This window comes from Camelus dromedarius, chromosome 6 (assembly GCF_036321535.1).
Source record: "Camelus dromedarius isolate mCamDro1 chromosome 6, mCamDro1.pat, whole genome shotgun sequence".
NCBI classification, from domain to species: Eukaryota; Metazoa; Chordata; class Mammalia; order Artiodactyla; family Camelidae; genus Camelus; species Camelus dromedarius.
Window position 1 is genome coordinate 34,215,598 of NC_087441.1, and position 20,426 is coordinate 34,236,023.

At 37.2% G+C, this 20,426-nt stretch overlaps 1 protein-coding gene across 3 annotated transcripts in view; it reads right to left on the reverse strand.

Moving 5' to 3' along the window:
• Positions 1–20,426, reverse strand: part of NKAIN2 (sodium/potassium transporting ATPase interacting 2) — an 850,734-nt gene that overhangs the window by 788,737 nt on the left and 41,571 nt on the right. Inside the window, exon 1 of one of the 3 annotated variants that reach the window (XM_064486722.1) lies at positions 7,052–9,625. The exons of the other annotated variants lie outside the window; for them this stretch is intronic. Within the exon in view, the coding sequence (XP_064342792.1) occupies positions 7,052–7,150 (99 nt within the window). The 5' untranslated portion in view covers positions 7,151–9,625. Of the gene's footprint in view, positions 1–7,051; positions 9,626–20,426 lie in introns of those variants that run through there. 3 annotated transcript variants of the gene reach the window in all.

Here is a 20,426-nt window from a genome sequence, read left to right on the forward strand (position 1 = left end):
GCACTTGAAAGTGCACAGTCATGAATCGAATTTGGCGACTTAAACCTGTCCCTGTCGATGATGAACTATGCAATTTGTTCAGCTCCCACTTAACAATGGGGAATCATTATGTTCTTCCTATTTCTTTTATGTACAAACTGCAGTCCAGAATTGATGAAAGTATAACGAGGTAATAACTTAGCTTTCTGATTTGTGCATGAACTTAGTGTCCTGGAAGGGGACATAAGGGTTGAAGAAGGGAAACCACTCATTCTGTTGTTGGCTAGACTAAAAGATGAAAAATCTATAATCTTTTCCAAACTTTCAAGCTGTAAATAGCTAATGGCCAGTGTAATAACCTCAGCAGAAGAAGAGTACCTTTTCATACTTAAACATATCGAGCGCCTTCTGATAAAAGTCAATTAAAGGGCTAGAATGGGCAAGTTTAGGCTGATTTCATGGATATAGTCACTGGGTTTAATGACAAAGGCACTGAAAGCAGATGTCATTTTCCACGATGTTTTATTTCCCTTTGGTTGAAAGCACATATCCCTGGTTTCTAATTTGTCTTTCAAGTGCTTCAGATTTAGGGTTAAATGAATTAAGTTTTCAAATTTTTCCGTTCTTTAGACATTTAGGATTTAAAGACTAAATAATAACAGACTTTATTTGGGACAGGAAAACTTCTGAGAAAATATTATACTTTATTTGTAGGTAGTTTTTCTTCTTTTCTGTTTATCCCTTCTTTTTAATTTTTTTTAACTATTCACCATCTTCGGAAGACAAATAAGAGCTGACCAGATGTTTTCTACCATTTATCCTATCATGATTATTAATTCCTAATATTACTCACAGTTCTGAGTATAGGTAGAGTGGGACAGGTGGTGAAATAACTATTTCTACATCAAATGTGAAAGATCTTAAGTGAAGAAACCAATTGGATAGTTTGGTTTGTAATCAACTTTTCTCTGTTTACATATATTCATGTAATACAAATTAAAGGCAAATATTTACAAATAATTTTGAAACTGATTAATCTCTAAACCATTTTACTTGTCTGTTCACATTAACCAAATCAGTGATACTACCAGCAAATCTTCTATGCATGTTTTACTGGACATTTTCAACTAGGGATTACATCTTATTTGTAGTCAGAAAGAATAAATTTACTTCCATTTTTAGCATTCAGAAAAATATCATAAGCAGTTTGATAATTTAAAAAATCACTTAATATGTACCAAAGCACTTGAAATGGAAAATCAACCAAGAAAAAAGTCCCTGCTAGACATACATATACATACACATACACACACACACACACACACACACACACACACACACACACACGTATCTCCAAAATTTTCATTAATTTATTCCATCAGTCATTTTTTCTGCAAATTTTAATTGAAAATCTACTCAGTACCAGCAGACTCTGGGCAATGATGCTGGAGAGTAAGAGATGCATGTGACATTACCCTGCCCCAAAGGAGCTCACAACCTCAATGAAGAACAGAATGAGCCAACAATTAGAACTCTTATAACAATGAATAGTAGAAGGATGCTCAAACACCATAAAAGCTTTCATCTGAAACACAATGCGAGGCAGGGGAAAGAAGCTGAGATGGAATGAGCTTAGGGAAAGCTTCAGAGAAGAAGAAATGCTTGAGCTAAATCCTGGACACTAAAGTGAAGGTGAGAAAGTTCATTCTTGACTGGGGAATGGTTTATGCAAAGGCACACATTTGAAATTGCATAAAACAACCTGGAAAAGACAAATAATTAACAACAGCTACCGTGTTTCTGAGTACCTATTTATGTGCCAGCTATACTAATAAACATTATTTTAACAACAATATGGTGAAGTAAATACTTTTCTTCTTATAGTTTTCATAAGGAAACAAAGGCTTGTGCAATCCACATAAAATTTAGACTTGAACTCAAGTAATTTGATTTCACAAGTTTTTCTCTTAACTGATCCACCAATACACTGGATTTTCTTAAGGCTAATACAAGAAAAGTGACTAAAGAACACAGATGCAGCCAAATAATGATCTCATACTCTGCTGAGGAGCAAGGACTTGTTCCCAACAGCATAAGCAGCCATTAATTAGATTTTAAGATGGGGAATCATATATGTTGAAGAAAAGTTACAATAATATTCCAAGTGAGAGTAAATAAGATACATTGGTAACAGTGGAGATGAAAGACAGATACCTAACGTCAAGCGATCTTTCGGAGGTAGGATCAAGAAGACTTCACAGCTGGATTTATTAAAGCTGATATCTGGAAATGTTTTATTCTATATACAGAATAAAATATATAACAAAAATAAGTAAAATACAATGCATCTATCTCTACTCTAACTCTTGTTTTGAATCAATTGTAAAAATGAAAGCACGGTTATAAGAAAAATTTAGAAGAGGTAGAGATTCCCCATAGCTTAATACATAGTGTAAAAACATTTATTACCAGAATAGACGCTATTCTATAGTTGTCTTTCCATCAGGACTCTTTCAGAATGAACTGAAATTAAAGACATCTTACCCTGATATAGTATCAGACAAAGCTTTTATTAACATTTAATGATTTTTGCAAACTTCTGCAATATTTATTGCTTTGAAAAAAATTTAAGCGTCAGGATTAAATTATCAAAAGTTCCAAGAGACTGATTTCATAAATGATACAACAGACATTTTATATATTAATTTGTCGATAGCCATGCATTGCTCATATCAAAAGAAATTGTGTTACACTTATTGACAATTTTAAGAGATTCCTAACAATATTTTTCTTTTTTGACTTAAAGGGTACTAAGAATATTTGGTCTTTTCTAGGACAGTTCATTTAACATAATTAAAAGGAACAGAGACAAATGTGAAAGTAATTCTTGGAGCACAGATGACCATAAAAATGCAATAAAGCCTCAACAAAAGCAAACGATAATTAACCAGAATATTGCTGTGTAGAAGTTTAATTATTAAAGGTTGCTAAAAATGCTTTTACCAGTTGTTCTATATAACTAATTATAGGAGGTTAACTGAGATTCAGCTAGCATTTTTTTTTTTAGTTTCAGAGGCAAAGAGAAAAATTGAATAGTGAATATGTTCGATTTATCTAATCTTTATTCTTACTATATTTTTACATTTTTAGCTTATCCATGCAGAGTCCCATCTTAGGGCCTTTGCATTTACTGTTCCCTCTGCCCAGAACATTCCTCCTCCAGATGTCCAGATGGTTCCCTCCTTCACATCATTCAGAATTTGCTCAAATGTCACCTTATCAAAAACACATGCCTTGACTTAACTGCTCTAAAAGAAACTGTACCTCCCCTTCCGAGTCTCCTTCTAACTCCTCGCCACGCTGCGTATTTGTTTAGGGCGTCTCTGCTCCACAAAGCGTGAGATCCTGTTAATGGTCTGATGTCGTGTCCCTCCAGAATTCATATATTGAAACATAACTGCCCAATGTGACGCTTTTGGGGGTGAGGGCCTTGAGGGGTGATTAAGCCGTGAGAGTGCAGCTCTCATGAATGATTAGTACGCTTACAAAAGAGACCCCAGAGAGCTCCATTGCCCCTTCCACCACGTGAAAACACAGCAAAAGGACTGCCCCTAGGAAGCGGTCCCTTACCCGATATCGAATCTGCTGGTGCCTTGGGTTCTGGACTTCCTAGCATCCAGAGCTATGAGAAACAAATTTCTGTCATTTATAAGCCACGCAGTCGATGGCATTAATAGTCAAAGCAGCCCAAGAATCGGGCTGCTCCATAAGAATCGGGATGTGGTTTTGTTTACTCCGATACCTCCAGCTCCTACAACAGCACTTGGTATGCGGAAGACAATCAATAAATATCTGTGAATGAATGAATTGAAGAATCCAGAGATGAAAAGATAATAGATTTAATTTTGAAACAGAGGGGACAGGATCATTAAATTTCACTCTGTAAGTTATCCACCTTGTCCTACCAATTTATTTACAGTATAAAGCTCACAGCACTGGAACTAATTACAGCTTCGTTACTTATAATATTTAAGACAGGCCGTAGCAATCTGAGAGATACTGACAGGTCTCCAATTTTATTTTATGCCTTCCTCATGTTTCTGACAACAGCAACAAAAGAAAAACAAAACAAGCAAACAAACAACAACAAAAAAGAAAACACAAACTCAGGCTCGAGGACGTAAAAACTGTCTTTATGAAACTATCATGTTGCTTTAATATTTTGATCTTTATAGATGAAACAAAAAATGTGTACAAATATATGAACTGTCTTCATTTAAATATACTTCCCATGATAACTATACAACTTAATTTATGACACAGCTTTATGGCTCTGGCAGAAATAACTGGGCTTTGGTGAATTAGCATCACGTTCCGTAGCTGAGATGCACAAGGTCAAGGTAGATAGAGAGGAAGACAGAGCCTGCATTATGAGATGGGGAGAGTTTACCCTCAGCACCCTGCACTGCCGTTCAGCACAGAGCATGGGGCATAGGGGCTGGTGTTCTAGACCCAGGAGGAACTTCAGGCAAGGAAGATACCAAGGAATGTACCAACTCTGCTCTGCGTGTTGCCCCCAGGCCAGGAGGGCCTGAACACAAATCAGCTTCTCTGTCGATTAATGCTGTAGCTACAACAATCACCCCAGGAGTGAGATCATTTGCCCACATCTTAGCTGGAAACTCCACAAGAGGTCAGAAGGCTTTCTCATCCCTCTACATCTTAGTTCTCCAATTTGCCAGTCCAGATGGAAAGTTCATCGATGTTGTCTATAAAAATAAGGTGGTACAAACTGAAACTTCATTTGGAAGTAAAAGTAAGAAATGGCAGAGCAGTAAGTATAAATTTGAAGTCCAGATCATGGTATTAATTGTTATCGTTACCTGTAACCCTGACCAGGACAAACACTGACACTGCAGACAGCCTCCGAACTATTACAATCCAGTTAGAAATTAAAAATCCACATTATTCAGGTTTTATACTATTATACTAGAAGCTCTTTCAATATAACCATTTTCCTCTCCACGTCTACAGAGCTCTGACCTTACATCACTGTCCTTGCGGATTCCTGCAGAGGCCACCTAGCGTTAGAAAATGACCATTTTAAAGATGTTTTGTTTATTATTATGATTTGTATACCTACAGAAACTCACAGAACTAATAGGAAGAAGAGGGAGGGCTTTGAGATCCAGCTATTCAGTTAAACAATTCTTCATTGGCCGCATGCTATGCGTACTGCCCTGGTTACTCCCAGGGACTCAACAGTAAATTTATCCATGGAGGGCTTGGTATAGTAGGAAGTATATGTGGAATGCAGTATAATAGGAGGAAAATGATAGATACATGACTGACTATAATACATGCTAGAAAAAGATAAAATATATGCCATGAAGGAATGGGAGCCAAAGTCTTGAGATTTCAAAGAAGATGGTATTACATACATTTGTGGGATCCAATAGGAAGCAGATTATGAGAAACGGATAGTAAGAATGGCTATTGTTGGAAGAAAGAACTACAGAAGCAAAAGAAAGGAATCTGGAAGAAAAACGGAAAATAAGAAGTTCAGTTTATTGGGTTACAGAGCACATGCAGTGGACCAGTAGGGAACAGACTTGGGGGGGTCACATCATAGAAGGCCATGAATACTAAGATGCTACATTTGAACTCAATAGGCACAAGACAGGATTAGGTAGAATCTGAATAAGGTAAGGGTATCGCTGTGTTATTCTATGATGAATGGTAATCCAACAGCAGTGAGGGTGAACCGAGACGGGAGAGTGAGGACACGGGATGGCCCATTAGGATGCAATGACCATAGCCCAGGCAAGCAGTGATAAGGGTCTGGAATAAACTGATGACAGTCAAAATGAGCAACAGCAATAGAACTCATACAGAAGAGAAAACTGGATTTGCAAAGGGCTGGCTGCAGGGACATTGGGGAAGGCCTGTCAGTGACAGTTCTGAGATACCGAGCTTCTGTGACATGAGGGTTACCATGCACCCTCCTACGCACTTTATGTCATTCACTTCTTGCGACAAGAAATAAACAATCCTCCCATTTTATGTGTGAGAAAACTGAGGCTGACAGAAGACACACAACTTACACTGTAGTAAGTTTGACAAAGCTGGAATCTGGATTGAAAACTGCTTGACTAAATTGTAACTTCTAGGAGGATACAGGTGGGTATACTACTACTATTAGAACCGTATTTTTTCATTTCAAAGTTGTTCCCAGACATACAGATATATAATTGACATCCAATTATCAAATGCATGATATCAAATCTATTAACTTTATTTAATCTCCCTCACTTCTGTAATACACAGCTAATTGGCAGTGTTATCGCAGAAATAAGATTTTGATGCAAATCAGGTATCAAAATAAATTAAAGGGAAATTAAAACAGAAAGGAAATTTAACCAGAAACGTGTGAAAGAACAATGCCTAAAGCCCAGACAGGAGAACAAGCTGGAGGGAAAAAAAAAAAACCTGAAAGTTGCATTTCATACCCTGGTGTTTGCTACACAGACGAAAACAGTGAAATGAATTATCTATTAGATTATTTGACACATTTTCTAGATATCTCCTCTAAGATAACAGAATTATAAACAGAAATACTTAATTTAATGTTACCTAGGGTAGAATCTCAATAAAATCCAGTGTGACTTTCAGGTTATTGTTTCTATTAGGAAATGATAAAATCTGCCTTTATCGTGTCACTTCCAAATGTCTTCCAATAGTGTATCACCGGGGTCATAAACTAATGAGACATCATCGTCTTGTGATGCAGCATAAATTTTAACCTGAAATACATGAATACATTTTACCTGACTGCCCCTTTATAGACTGATTTCGTTTTGGATACACACACAATAGAATATGAGGCCCTGAACAGACATTCAGGAAACTGTGCTCCCCACCTAGAAGAAATGCTGCTAAAATAAAATGGGCTTCCTCTTACTTGCTTCTGGCTTCAGTTTATGTTACATTTGCTGCTTCTGCTCATGATTTACTAGAAGTCCTTACTAAAGGTGAACAGTAGATTCAGAAGGTTTGTCAGCTGAGCACTTACATGGAAATCATCATTGGCCCCAAGTTCTTGAACAGGTACAGGAGGGGACATGATCTGGAGAGAACACAGGTTTGGGAGCGGGTCAGGGTGGAACCACATCACCTGTTTTAAGCCTCCAGTCCCCCACCAGACATCTGTGAAGAACACCCACCAGGCAGTGCTGGGGTGAGGAGGAGAGACTTTGGGAAGGCATCTGGCAATGCCCCTGGCACACTGCAGGCACTCCAAGAATGCTAGCTCTTACTTCTATTAGCTTCCTCAAGGAGACAAACACCAAGCTGGATTAAATTAGAGGCAAAGAGACATTACATAAGGAGAGAAGTACAAAAGGGCGAGGAGAATGTGAGAGAGGAGAGGCAGGAGAGAAAGATCATTTCATATATGGAAAGCTCCAGGGAGTTTACTAGAGATTATTATGGACATTTCCTTTAAAAATTCCGGAACACACTGGTGCAGATGATTCTCAATCAAATCTATACCCTAGCCCTGTTTACTTCTTCTGGTGATTATATTTTCTTTGGATACCTCCTGGCATATTTTTCATTCTTCAGGGGAGATGGAGCCATCACTTTGTATACATGGATTGTTCACCAACCTGTGCACGTGGGCATGGAGATGCTCCGCGGAAGCTGGGTGAGAGCATGGACCAGGTGCTCTCCTCAGGAACACAGAGCATGTCCTCCTAGGGCACTGGGTGCAGCACTAAGGATCAGACACTTTGTGTCCTCTAACTAAATAAAAGGGGTCATTTTGGCAGGTAAACCTGCTTCCCCAAACAAACAGGCAAACATCTAGCTGATCACTCCTAGCAGTGATTAATGAGAGAGTGTTACAGATGCAATGGTGAGGAGAAAACAAAACAAATGAGTATCCATTTGCTAAACTATTCCTTCTCCACACTCTTAAAAATGCTGCCGGACAAGATTTGGGGGAATCTGTTAAGTCCCGAATTGGACTGTCTCTTTAAAATGAGGTCCTGTACCTTAGCAAGCCACAGCGTGTCTTCGAACCCAGTGGTCCCCACTGGAGTATGTCTGTCATGACCAGCTCTATTGACTCATCCAACTCATCACATACTTTTTTGATTATGATTTGGATCCCATGTAGGTCTAGGTACATGGAATGAATGCATTTATCATGTGGAGTTTGTAATTCTATTCACAGTGACAGTCAACTTTTATAGTGATTCAAAAGAATAGCTTCTATTTGTGATTTAATTTCTTACATCATTCAACAACAATGAGCTCTTAACCATGTCATCGTGTCCTGTGTGGTATTTCTTTGTTCAAAATAGTAAACTAGCATTCTAGTAACTAAATATAATTATAATAACAAATTTACAAACATACACATGCAAATAATAAGACAATATATGTATGTTTATGTATATGCTTTTAAAGAGATAGAGAAAGTCTTACCCTTTGAGTATGAATGTCTTTCAAAAGAATGAGCTCACCTACCTGAACGTTTGCCGTCCTCAGAGCTATTCCCATTACCTTATTCAGCCCTGCTACTTAAAGCCTCCTGCTCAACACCCAGTGTTTCCCAGAAATTCCTGATTTTGACCTCACCGGCCTCCACAATTCTGCCTCTTCAATAGTGGATAAACCTCATTTCCTGCTCATTGCTCATTATTTTCCAATACTGGCCCAACAGGGTCTTCTTTGGATCCACAAACTCTGACTTGAAGACCGTTAGCTTAGATGCTCAAGTTCTTCTACCAAGAAGAGAACTATCTGATCTAAATGCAACACTTTATGCTTTAATGAGGTCTGGCCTGTGTCCCACTGTAACTCCATGGGATCTTCTCCCTTAAATGTACACATGTATTGGGGCTAATTATGTTTCCCCTTAAATACTCTTGGCCTCAATTTTCATATCTGTAAAATAGGTTTAGAAAATTAAAAAGATAATGCTAGAAAGGACAGTTGAGTACATAATATGTGGAAACACACTTAAATTCCTTCTTCCCATGCGTGGATACTTCTCATTTATCAGTTTCACACCTCCCTAACGCACTCTCAAAAGGACAAAAGAAACAATGCGTTCACACTATCTTTCCAAGTCATCAAGTAATGTGATACACCTTTGTTTAGCAGGTTAGCCTTGTCAGGCCAATAATCTGTGTCATTCTCACTCTTCAAATACAATTGTACTGACACATGGGACAGCTGACTACATTTTGGAGAGGTTAAATGAAATTATGACAGCAGAAGCTTTGATCTTCTGACCTGCAGTGAGTCTGATGAATACAAGAGATAGCTCTGTGCTTCGATACGTGTGGTCTTTTTCCCTAAGAAATATTTATTTAAACATGTCTTCATTAAGCATGCTGAACCTTCAGAAGAGCTATATATACGAGGTAACTGTGGGTTTTGTCCTGTGTTAAATAAATTTCTGAACATAAAAAATGTCTTCTTTTTATCAGAGAAGAACTATATTGTAACCTTTAAAGAGCACACAATTCCAACATTATTTAAAGTTTCTAGACCATAGAAAAATACCCAAAAAATTCTCAATTTTTTAAGGCAAGCATAAATATAATACAACAACTTGATAACACTAAATATATAATCAATCCTCTGATTTACAAAATCAGAGAATACACAGGCAGATTTTTTTTTAATTAGCAAACAGAATACAGCAATGTATCAAAAGATACTTCTAGACACTTCTAGAGGAATTGGAACCCTTGCTGTTGGTGGCAATGTGAAATGGTGCAGCTGCTATGGAAAACAGCATGAAGATGCCTCAAGAAATTAAAAATATAACTACCATATGATCCAGTAATCCCATTTCTGGGTATTTATCCAAAAGAACTGAAAAAAGAAGTCTTCTCATGTAAAAATTTATCATAAGTTCTTATGAGATACATCCATGTCAATATGAAAATATGCTCTGATTTAATATAAATTTTTCTCTGGTTTTAGTCTTTCTACAAACTGAAAAAGAAGAATTTTTTCAAATTTCCATGGCCTGTTGCACAAATGTAACCACATTTACACAACTGATGCTACCATGAATTATCTAAAGAATTGTATAGTTCAGGTTTTTTGTTAATTTCATAATTACAACTTTACATCCTTATAGCTCCTTAGGAACCAGTACAGACTGCAAGCAAATAATGTCCACAAGGAAAAGCCCTTGCTTGCACTGTCCAACAATGACCATATATGGAAAAAAATAAATCTCTAAATCACAGACTTGTTTTATATTAATTATGAGGCAGATCCTACTGGCGTAGGGACTCTTATTTTGGGGATCATGATGAGCCCCAGGTGTTCTATAAACTCCTGATATTGTACACAAAAACGTGACGGGCATTGTTCTGGACAGAGGTTCTACAGCTTTCCTGGATTGCTAAAGTAGCCCATCATATTCCCCCACCAAAAACTAAATAAATAATACATTAAGAATATCATACTTCAACTAGGAGAAATAAAAAGTATTAGAAAGAAGATGAAGAATTAAATCTAGATCTGATTATTGTGGTCAGAAAGGGAAAATCAGGTATCTCAGTCTCTCTCTCTCATTTTTTATTTTTTGCTTAGGTGCCAGAAATCACAAAGCTATTTATATTGCCAGTGTGACAAAATTTACTCAATTAGAGAAGGAGGGCACTGAAAGACACCAGCTATTCTCAAACTGAAGTGCACTTCATCACCCGGGGGCTTGGACATTACAAGTGTCTGGTCCCAGCCGTAGGACTGTCATGGAGCCAGGAACGTGCACGCTTACCAAGCACAGGGGGCGATATGGACACAGGTAGTCAACAGAACACCTGATGAGAAACACTACATTCCTTCCAATCCATTAACAATTTCTCCTTAAATGGTTTTTGCTATGTTGTAATCTGTAAACCAGGCACCCTGAGGCAAGATTCTGCTTATTAGCATTTTCTCCAAAAAGCAACCTCAATTCTCTTAGATGCTATAGTCCAGAGTACATTTGTGAAGAAAGAAATGTTTGTCTACAAATGCTACCTCCAACAATGTTCATGATATCAAATGATAATCTCAACACCCATGATCTTATTAACTACCGCTCATTAAAACAGGATAAATGACACCTAGATTATCACAAGTTCAGATTATAGGTTCTGTGAGACTGAAAGTGAAGTCATAAATAAAATACATTTTCTATTCCAGACTGTGTCTCAGTTTAACAATAAAATTTTTTACATCCCTATAATGTTAGGGTTATAGGATCACAAAGTTTTCAGAAAAATTATGAGACTTCTAGTTAATTCTCAAGTATTTATTAGTCTTACATATCTGAAAAAAAAAGGAGAGGTTTTATTCCAAGGTTTAAAATAAACAGGCCATATAAATTTGACAGCTCATTACAATAAACGGAAAAGTAAGAAATCTAAAGAAATCAAGAGTATAGGCAACAGTTTATCTATTGTTTCTAATTTGTTGTCTTTAAATAATTGTGATTAGAAATTATAAAATCTTGACATATACTACAGATGGGTAAAATGCACTTCATTGTAAAACTTCAAAACCATATAACCCTGATAATTGCCTAAAAATGCATTTACACCCTGCAGAGTACAACTAATAAGCCCACCTAAAATTCCTCAAAATACGCCATCATTTTAATCGAGTCACCAGAAGCCTAAGCAAGGCAATTAATTTCTTGGCACTTACACAAGTTTTTACAGTGAATGCACGTGAACTCAGACATTATCAGGCAATATTTTTGCGCTTGGTACACAAATAGCCTTGTCACTCAGGAACTGCCTCCTTAATGCACAAACACCAGCGTATCTGTCTCATTTCCATCATCCTCAGACAGGGCACATGCAGCACAATACGGAGGGCTGACAGGGCACAGCAGTGACTCAGGCTAGTCTGCAACAGCCTGACAAGGACAGGTGGCAAGTACGGTGCTCTGAGAAGTAGGGAGACACAAAGAAAGAATGCTAGCTAATATCGTTTTTCACCCATCACTCCCTGATCACTTTGCAACAGTCAAAGCCCTCTTGAATGACATTCATATAAAAATACAAATTTAAGTGTTTGCTATTTGAATTGGTTTTCAGAAACAGCAGGAAATATGATGTCACCTTGGCAGTATTTTTTATGTGATACCCAGTTTCTAAATGTCAGACTTAAAACATCCAAGAATATTTTTCACTAAGTTTGCCTCAGCCATATGTATTGTGATAGAAGGGCAATAATATTTGTTCACAATATTTTACTTCATGAAAATTAGAGATGAGATCTTATTAGGAAAATTCACCAGTGCAGGAAGTTGAAAACCTATGGCAACGAGTAATGAGGATTTCAGACTTAACGTAAATTTCGCTGAAGATATTAAATTTGCTTATGGAAAGGGATATGTTTATCCTATTTCTTTGTGTACAGTTTTATCACTTCCCAAACTCATCTCCACACGGCTGACTTTGATTTTAGACTGCAACAACATTCAGGACAAAGGAGAGGTATGAATGCTGCTCCAAAGACTGTAAAGAGAATGTTTCTGTTTCAGTGATAGGTCCAGGTCAGGATGAAAAAAGGAGCAGTCCCTGGGGTCCTGCCCCCAACAAGGAAACGCCCAGGAAACCAGAGCTACTATAGCTCTGCCTCAGTGTGCAGCATCTTTCTAGGAGAGGCCTGAAGATCTCATTAAGTTCATGACCTTACGGTTCCATCTCAGTAAAGCTCGGGAAAACCCACACCCTCTCCAGACTACAGAACATCCCCCAGGTGTCTGGACCTTCAATTGCTCACCAGTAATAGCCAGGACCTTGCACAAATTACTTGTACACCCCTGAGTCTCACCTTCCAGATGTGTAAAATGTGGATATTGGTGATTACTTTGGAAGGCTGCTTTGAAGATAAAAGGTGATAATGTATGTAAAGCATCTGGCACACCGCCTGGCATGTAAAAAGTACATAAGTGCAGCAATTATTGTTAACCAATAATCATAACTGTTAATATCTTGATATCCATAATAAGCCTGGTCCACGGAAAATCTCCATTTCCAGCAAAGAGTCAACACTGCTGTGGTGACATTTTTCCTCTATAGAGAAGATAAAGCCAGACAACTTGGCATGCGGCATGTGTTCTAAAATTGTATAAGCTACCAAAGGCAATGGAAAAGCAGATGAGAGCATTTTAAAAATTAAAATGTCTTTTGATTGCTCTGCGTTATGTCCTGTGTTGCAGAGAGGCACTGTCAAAATCAGTAGCTTTATAAATGATGGATTTTGTGCAGCATAAAAAGGCATGGCAAAGTGTATTTCAAATTTTGTTTTGAAAGCATTGATTCCCATACATCTTTGAAATTAAATTCCCCTCCTGGTTCACCTTTAAACCCCTTACCCTGCTCTACAAGAAAAATCAGAAAAGGAAAATTCTCCTTTACAACGCTATGCAAAGGTAAACTGCAGATAAACATGAGAAATCACACAAATGAATCATTTTACAAGGCTGATCTCTCTCTTGTGAATATTCTCCTCCTTTTTGTCATTACTCCAAATACTTGAGTGTCACCTGTATTTTTTTCCTTATGTTTTCGTAAATATAATAAAAAGCCTAGTGTGTCTAACATAGTGCTTTGTTTCTGTTCATCTGATAATGCAATAACCAAGATTTCATTATGGCATAATAAATGTTTGTGGACTGAATGAATGGAATGTCAGGTCTAATTCTCTGCTTTCCTTTTTATTAATATTAAATTTCCTATAGGTATTTCTCTTCTTTGTGACCACTGCACTTGAGAAACAGAGAAATTCTTACTCAGAAATTTTTTTTTATCATGTACTTTGCCTGCAAGCTGAAGATACCATTGAGTTTTTCTATTGTAGATTGGTAAAGTATGTATAAAAAGAGCATGGCATTTTACTAAACTTTGGTACATATCCATTCACGGTGAGTAAGTTACAGTGAAGTAAGATGTTTTTTCTTATCCCCCTACACACACAGGGGTAATTACTACATTCCCACTGTCACACTAGAAATCTTTTTTTCCCCCAAAGTAAAACTAACCAGTTGTAGGAAACTGATCAAACAACTTTTGCCATTCACATTAAAATATAGAATTTTATTTATTATAACTGCGTGGTGCATAGTATAAGAAAATGCTGGCTATGAGTTAGTCGTGGTGCCTGTTTAGGATGTATCAGTGATGACACTCAACGTGATAAGGATACCAGTCTACAGAGTGCTTGGCATTATCATTCTAAGTCTCTAAAAGATGCGGCAGCTTTTTTTTTTTGTATTAAATTAAAGCTGTTATCAGCACACACTTGACTTATTCTTTCCTTGATTCCAAAAATTTTTCTGAAGTGCCATATCTACTCTATACACCCAAAATTCCTTAAGGGGCTTTCAATGACAATGTGTATCTACAGTAAAGTTCTGGAAGAGACTAGGAAAATTTGACGTGAACTCTTGGAAAGAGGAGCTTCTACTAAATAAAAGGGGTGTGGTTCATGCAAGGAAGAGTCAGAGCAACTCAGCAGTGAAAAGGTTATTTCCCACAATGAATATGGGTACAGTGCCCCTTGGTTACTCACTGTCTCAATTCAAAATGCTGGTCTCTGTGGGTGACCTTAACTTGTAGACCCATCATTGGCCCATAGCTCAGAAAATTTATATAATTTGGCAACTTGCAAGTGCTGAGATCAGCAGTTGTCTTCTGGTCTTTCCCAGCTATGTAGGGGATATGATTTAGTCCTTTTCACCCTCAGTCATCTCAGGTCAGCTCCCTAATAACAGCTATTCTGGATTCCTGCCATCCTTGCTGTTTGACTGAGCCCAGGGGGGTGTTCTGTAACAAGTACCACCAGGGAGCTCTGATCACATCCAATAGCACTCCCAGCACATATATTCTGTAGCTTGATATATAGGACCAGCACAGATATAAAGAAGCACTCAAAGGAAGAATAAAAGGAAAAAAGGAAACCCTGACTCATCCACGTATCACTGAATAAATATTGATAAAAGCACTCTTTTTAATATTTTGGATAAGGTGTTATAGGGGTTAGTGAAAGAAAAGAAATGACATAACACAAAGTTTTACTTTCAAAAAAATTTCTAATCCAAGAAGTAATTTAACAGAGAAGTTAAAAGAATATGGCACCCTTGCCCAAATCCCCTGGGATCCCCTTACCAACTTTCTGCACACCAGCTCCAATGCACTGTTGCCCACAACAACAGCAACTGTAGCTCCTTGTTGGAAGGCTGCCTGCAAGGCTGCCAGAACTGCTCTGCCTACATCCATGGAGAGTGCCAGCACCTAACCTGAGCCCTTAGCCAATGAGTAAAGGGATGAAGATATAAACACTGCAGTCTCTGTGCCTCCTAATTGGGATAACTCCATGGTATGCCTCACCTATCTCAAGAACTACTCTGCAAGACCGAGTCGTGTTACCTCCACCTCTGTGGGACTCTCCTAGAAATCGCAACCTTGCTTGTCGTCCTTCCATACCATGTCTACCTCCCCACCCTGCAACTCGATTTTATCCAGAACCACTTTCACATGAATCCCATTCCAGGGACAGCTTACAGAGACAGGCAGCTATAAATAAGATTATTTCTATGATTACTAAGGGTAATTGAAAAATGATACAAAAATGAATGAGATAGTTTTCCTGAAAGTTAAACAAAAGAATAGGACTCATTGAACAAATATAGCAAAGTAAAGGGAAATCAAGTTCTCACTCAAAAGCCCTTACATGTTTAGAAAACGAGCTTGTGCAAAACAAAAAGACAACCTACAAAATGGGAGGAAATATTTGCAAATGATGAGACTGGCAAGGGCTTAATTTCCAGAATAGATACATAGCTCATAAAGCTTAATAACAAAAAAACAAACAACCCAATCCAAAAATGGGCAGAAGACCTAAACAAGATATTCTCCAATGAAGACATACACATGGCCAACAGGCACATGAAATAATGCTTAACATCACTAATTGTTGGAGAAACAGAAATCCAAACTACAATGAGGTATCACCTCACACCAGTCAGAATGGCCACAATGGTAAATGCTGGAGAGGGTATGGAAAAAAGGAGCCCTCCTACACTGTTGGTGGGAATGCATTTTGGTGCAGCCATTATGGAAAACAGCATGCAAATTCCTCAAGAAACTAAAAATAGACTTACCATATGATCCAGCAATCCCACTCCTGGGCATATATCTAGAGGGAACTCTCATTCAAAAGATACATCCACCCCAATGTTCACAGCAGCACTATTTACAATAGTCAAGGCATGGAAACAACCTAAATGTCCATCAACAGATGTCTGGATAAAGAAGCTGTGGTATATTTATACCAGGGAATACTACTCAGCCATAAAAAAGAGTAAAACAATGCCATCTGCAGCAACATGGATGGACCTGGAGACTGTCATTAGTGAATTAAGATTAGATTGTCATAAGTGAACTAAGCCAGAAAGAGAAAGAAAAATACCATATGGCATCACTCACATGTGGAATCTTTAAAAAAAAAAAAGACATAAAGAAACTTATTTATAAAACAGAAACAGACTCACAGACACAGAAGACAAATTTATGGTTAAGGGAGGGAAGGGGGTTGGAAGGAATAAACTGGGAGTTTGAGATTTGCAGATACTAACATATGTGTGTATATATCATATATTATATATATATATATATATATATATATATATATAAAACAGATACACAAGTTTCTTCTGCATAGCACAGGAAACTATATTCAATATCTTGTAGTAACCTATAATGAAAAAGAATATGAAAACAAATATATGTATGTATATATGTCTGAAACATTATGCTGTACACCAGAAATTGACACAGTATTGTAAACTGACTATATTTCAATAAAAAAATAAAGTAAAAATTAAAAAATAAAATAAAAATTAAAAAAAGAAAATGAACTTGTACCTTATTTGACAGAAAATGAGAAATTATTGGAAGGTTTTAAATGAGAGGCCATGTCATATGGTTTTCAAAGTTTAGCTTGAATAATTCGGTAGAAATGTCATTAGTCCTACAGCTTTTCTGTTCTTTATGGATGGAATGGAAGTGGGACCTCTTCAAAATTTGCAGAGATGCTCTGCTTTACAGCATCTTCCTCTCTAAATACAGATGCCGGTATGAAATATCTTGAAAACTACGGCCAACTACACAGAATTCTGTCTATTCTGAAATGTGGGTGTGCTCTGAAAGTGAGCACATGCCCTTGGTCTCTGTCAAATCACCCCCAGTCCTTAAACAGAACGTGGCAACGTATAAACATTCACACTTTAAAGTCACACGGAAGTCGGTGTCAGTCTGTAGATTCCTTATCTCTTCTTCCTTAGCATCCCATTGCTGTATATGGCTATTTAATAATCCAAACTATGTGCTCCAGTACAGGTTTCTAAAGCATCTTTCAGCCACAAGATAACAGTAAAATGTTTCTAGGCATTGATGAATATAGCTTCATAACCACAGCGTCATACTGTTCGAGGCACTATTTCCACCTTCCTCCACCGTTATGATGGCTTTCTTATAAAGAATATTTCCTATTTATTTTTTGGCTACAAATGGAGTTCATTATCTAGGCACTAAAATGTTTCTTCCTGACCATTTATAAAAGTTCTCATGTTTGAAGGATTTGACATTTAAACCAGCAATTCTCATCCTGACTGTACAGTGCAATCACATGGGAGCTTGAAAAAAATAAATAAATGGAGACTCCTAGGCTCCTTCCCATCCCAATTACCTCGGCAATGGTGTCTTTTCTGAAAGCTTTTCAGGTGGTTCTTTTTTCTGTCCTTTTTTTCAAATTGAAGTATAGTCAAGTGGTTCTTAATGTAGACAGTGTAAAGAACCAGCACTTAAGACTGATAGATCTGAATTTGAGATACATCAATTTTAATGCTAAAATTGAGTGTCTGGGGTGACAGTTGGCCCAACAGTTAAACACAATGATATGTACGTATAATTCCTGTAAGTTTATAAATAACTCTCACAAATACCATCTCTATGAGATAAAAATTATATTTATTTTAATCATTCTAAAGAAGAGGAAACAAATCCTAAGAAATTTTATGTGATATACTCAGGGTCATATTATAATAACCAGTAGAACCAAGACACAACTCCTAATTCCAGGCACAGAGTTCTGCCTACAAAGGAACATCCCACTTGGTTTGATGCATCAGAACATGACATCCTAGGGGGACAGAAGAATGAGCAGGTGGAAGATGGAGGATTTTTTAGAACAGTGAAATTACTCTGTATAGTACTATAATGGTAGATTCGTGTCATTATACTTTTGTCCAAAACCATAGAATTCATAATAGCAAGAGTGAACCCTAATGTAAACTATGGACTTTGAGTGATTATGATGCTTCAATGTAAGTTCATCAATTGTAACAAATGTACCCCTCTGGAAGGAAATGCTGATACCAGGAGAAACTATGTACAAATGGGGACAGGGTGTATATGGGAAATCTCTGCCCCTTCCTCTCAAGTTTGCTCTGAACCTAAAATTCGTCTAAAACTTAAGTCTATTGTAAAAATATTAATAATAATAACATCCTTCACATCCCTTTGCTGAACAGTGCAGCAATTTGTGTACATTAAGTTTTTTGGTTTGACTGAAATACTGTAATATGAGCTAAGGAGAAGAAACTCATTACTACTGTAGATTTAATCCCTATCATCTTTCAGCAAGTTGGCATGAACATATTGAGAATTCTCCCAAGTCAGTTTGTGATAAAAAGCCTTCAAAGACTGTAGAACATGCTTCCTCTTGTCCATGTTCATTGAGTGAGTACTTTGACTATGGTAGATACACATTCATTGACCATGGTGGTGACCCAGGCTGATTTAAAAAGATGCAAGCACATTTGGGAGTTATTAGCCTGCTAATCAAGGTCTAGAACTCTGAGTTAAAGAATTTGTACCTAGACAACAATTTCCTTCAGTTCTTAACCATCCTACACAGTGCTATACTGAATGACCCCTAAGGGCATGTTCATCCTTGTATCCCCATCTCCAAGGATACAAGGCACAGAATGCCTGGCACAGAGTGAGCACTCACTAGATATTTGTGAAAGAAGGAATAATCAAGAGACAGGTGTGTGCACGTGTGTGTGTGTGTGTGTGTGTGTGTGTGTGTGTGTGTGTGTGTGTGTGTGTGTCTGTTAATGGGATGGAAATACAATCTAGGAAAAAGATTTCGAACAGTACTTTCCATTAGCAACCTCACCAGGAAGTCTGGGTTTGAAGAATATTCTGACGGCAAGGAACCCAGGTGCAAATACTGCTTGCTACTTTTTTCTCTGAAGAATTTACTGCTCTCACATCCTGAGTGAACCTAATTTTCCTTGATGAAATATTGATATAAACATCATTTTTATTCCTGTTAACATCTGATCGCTTATGTCATCACAATTGAGATAATATCACCTCTAAAAGGCAAAACATAGATCACAAAGGATTAGAAGTCTATGCAACAGATGTCTCCAAGTTAGACTAGATGATTTCAAGAAAAGCCCATGGGGTAGAGATATTACATAAAGAGAGCGCATAGCGACCTTCAGCTCTCCCTTCCTTGGCCCCATGTTCTGATAAGAAAAGAAGCAAATATTAGGCTCATTTTTTAAGCAATGAGGCAAAAGCATTACCCTAGTTGGGTTGGCAGGAGGAGGGCAGTACCTTTAGCCTCTAAGGAGTTAAGTTAACAAGGAAAACCATTCATTCTGGCCAGTTTCACAGACTTTCCCGTCACATCTAGGTTTACATACACCTAGAAATGACAGGGTTGAAAAGTCTAATTCCAACTCAGCACACTGAGCTCTGCTCCAAGTGTAGCACATTCATAGAGCAAAAAAGATAGTCCCCTTCTAGTTGAGAAAATAAGATGCATATAAAATATTCAAGTAAAAATGTGAGCTTCCAAAAGCATAGTTATAGTGGGCAGAATTCAAAGAAAAGAGAGATTAGCATGAGTCAGAGAGACTTGGTAAAGCTTTCATGGAAGAAGAATGGAGAGTACTTGAGGAGGCTGAAAAGGAAAAAAAAAAAACTGGTTTATATATAAGCTGAATAAGAGAAACCAAGATTTTATATAACTTTGTCAAACTAGTCTTTTTATTTAGAACCTTTTCTCATCATTGATATGGCCTCTTCTTTATAACTATCAGAAGTACAGGTATAAAATAAAAATCAAGAAAATGAAGAGAAACACAAAATACACAATTCACTTGAGATAAATAATACAATATTTGGCATAAGTATAAAAGGAAAATACATCATATAAAGCAAAAATTGTTAAATCTCTACTTCTCATGTCGTTTTTGTATTACTCTTTTTGATGACTGCATATCTACTTATGAAATGTTTGGAAGTTTTTACATTTTATTCCTGTCAAAAGGCTTTTAA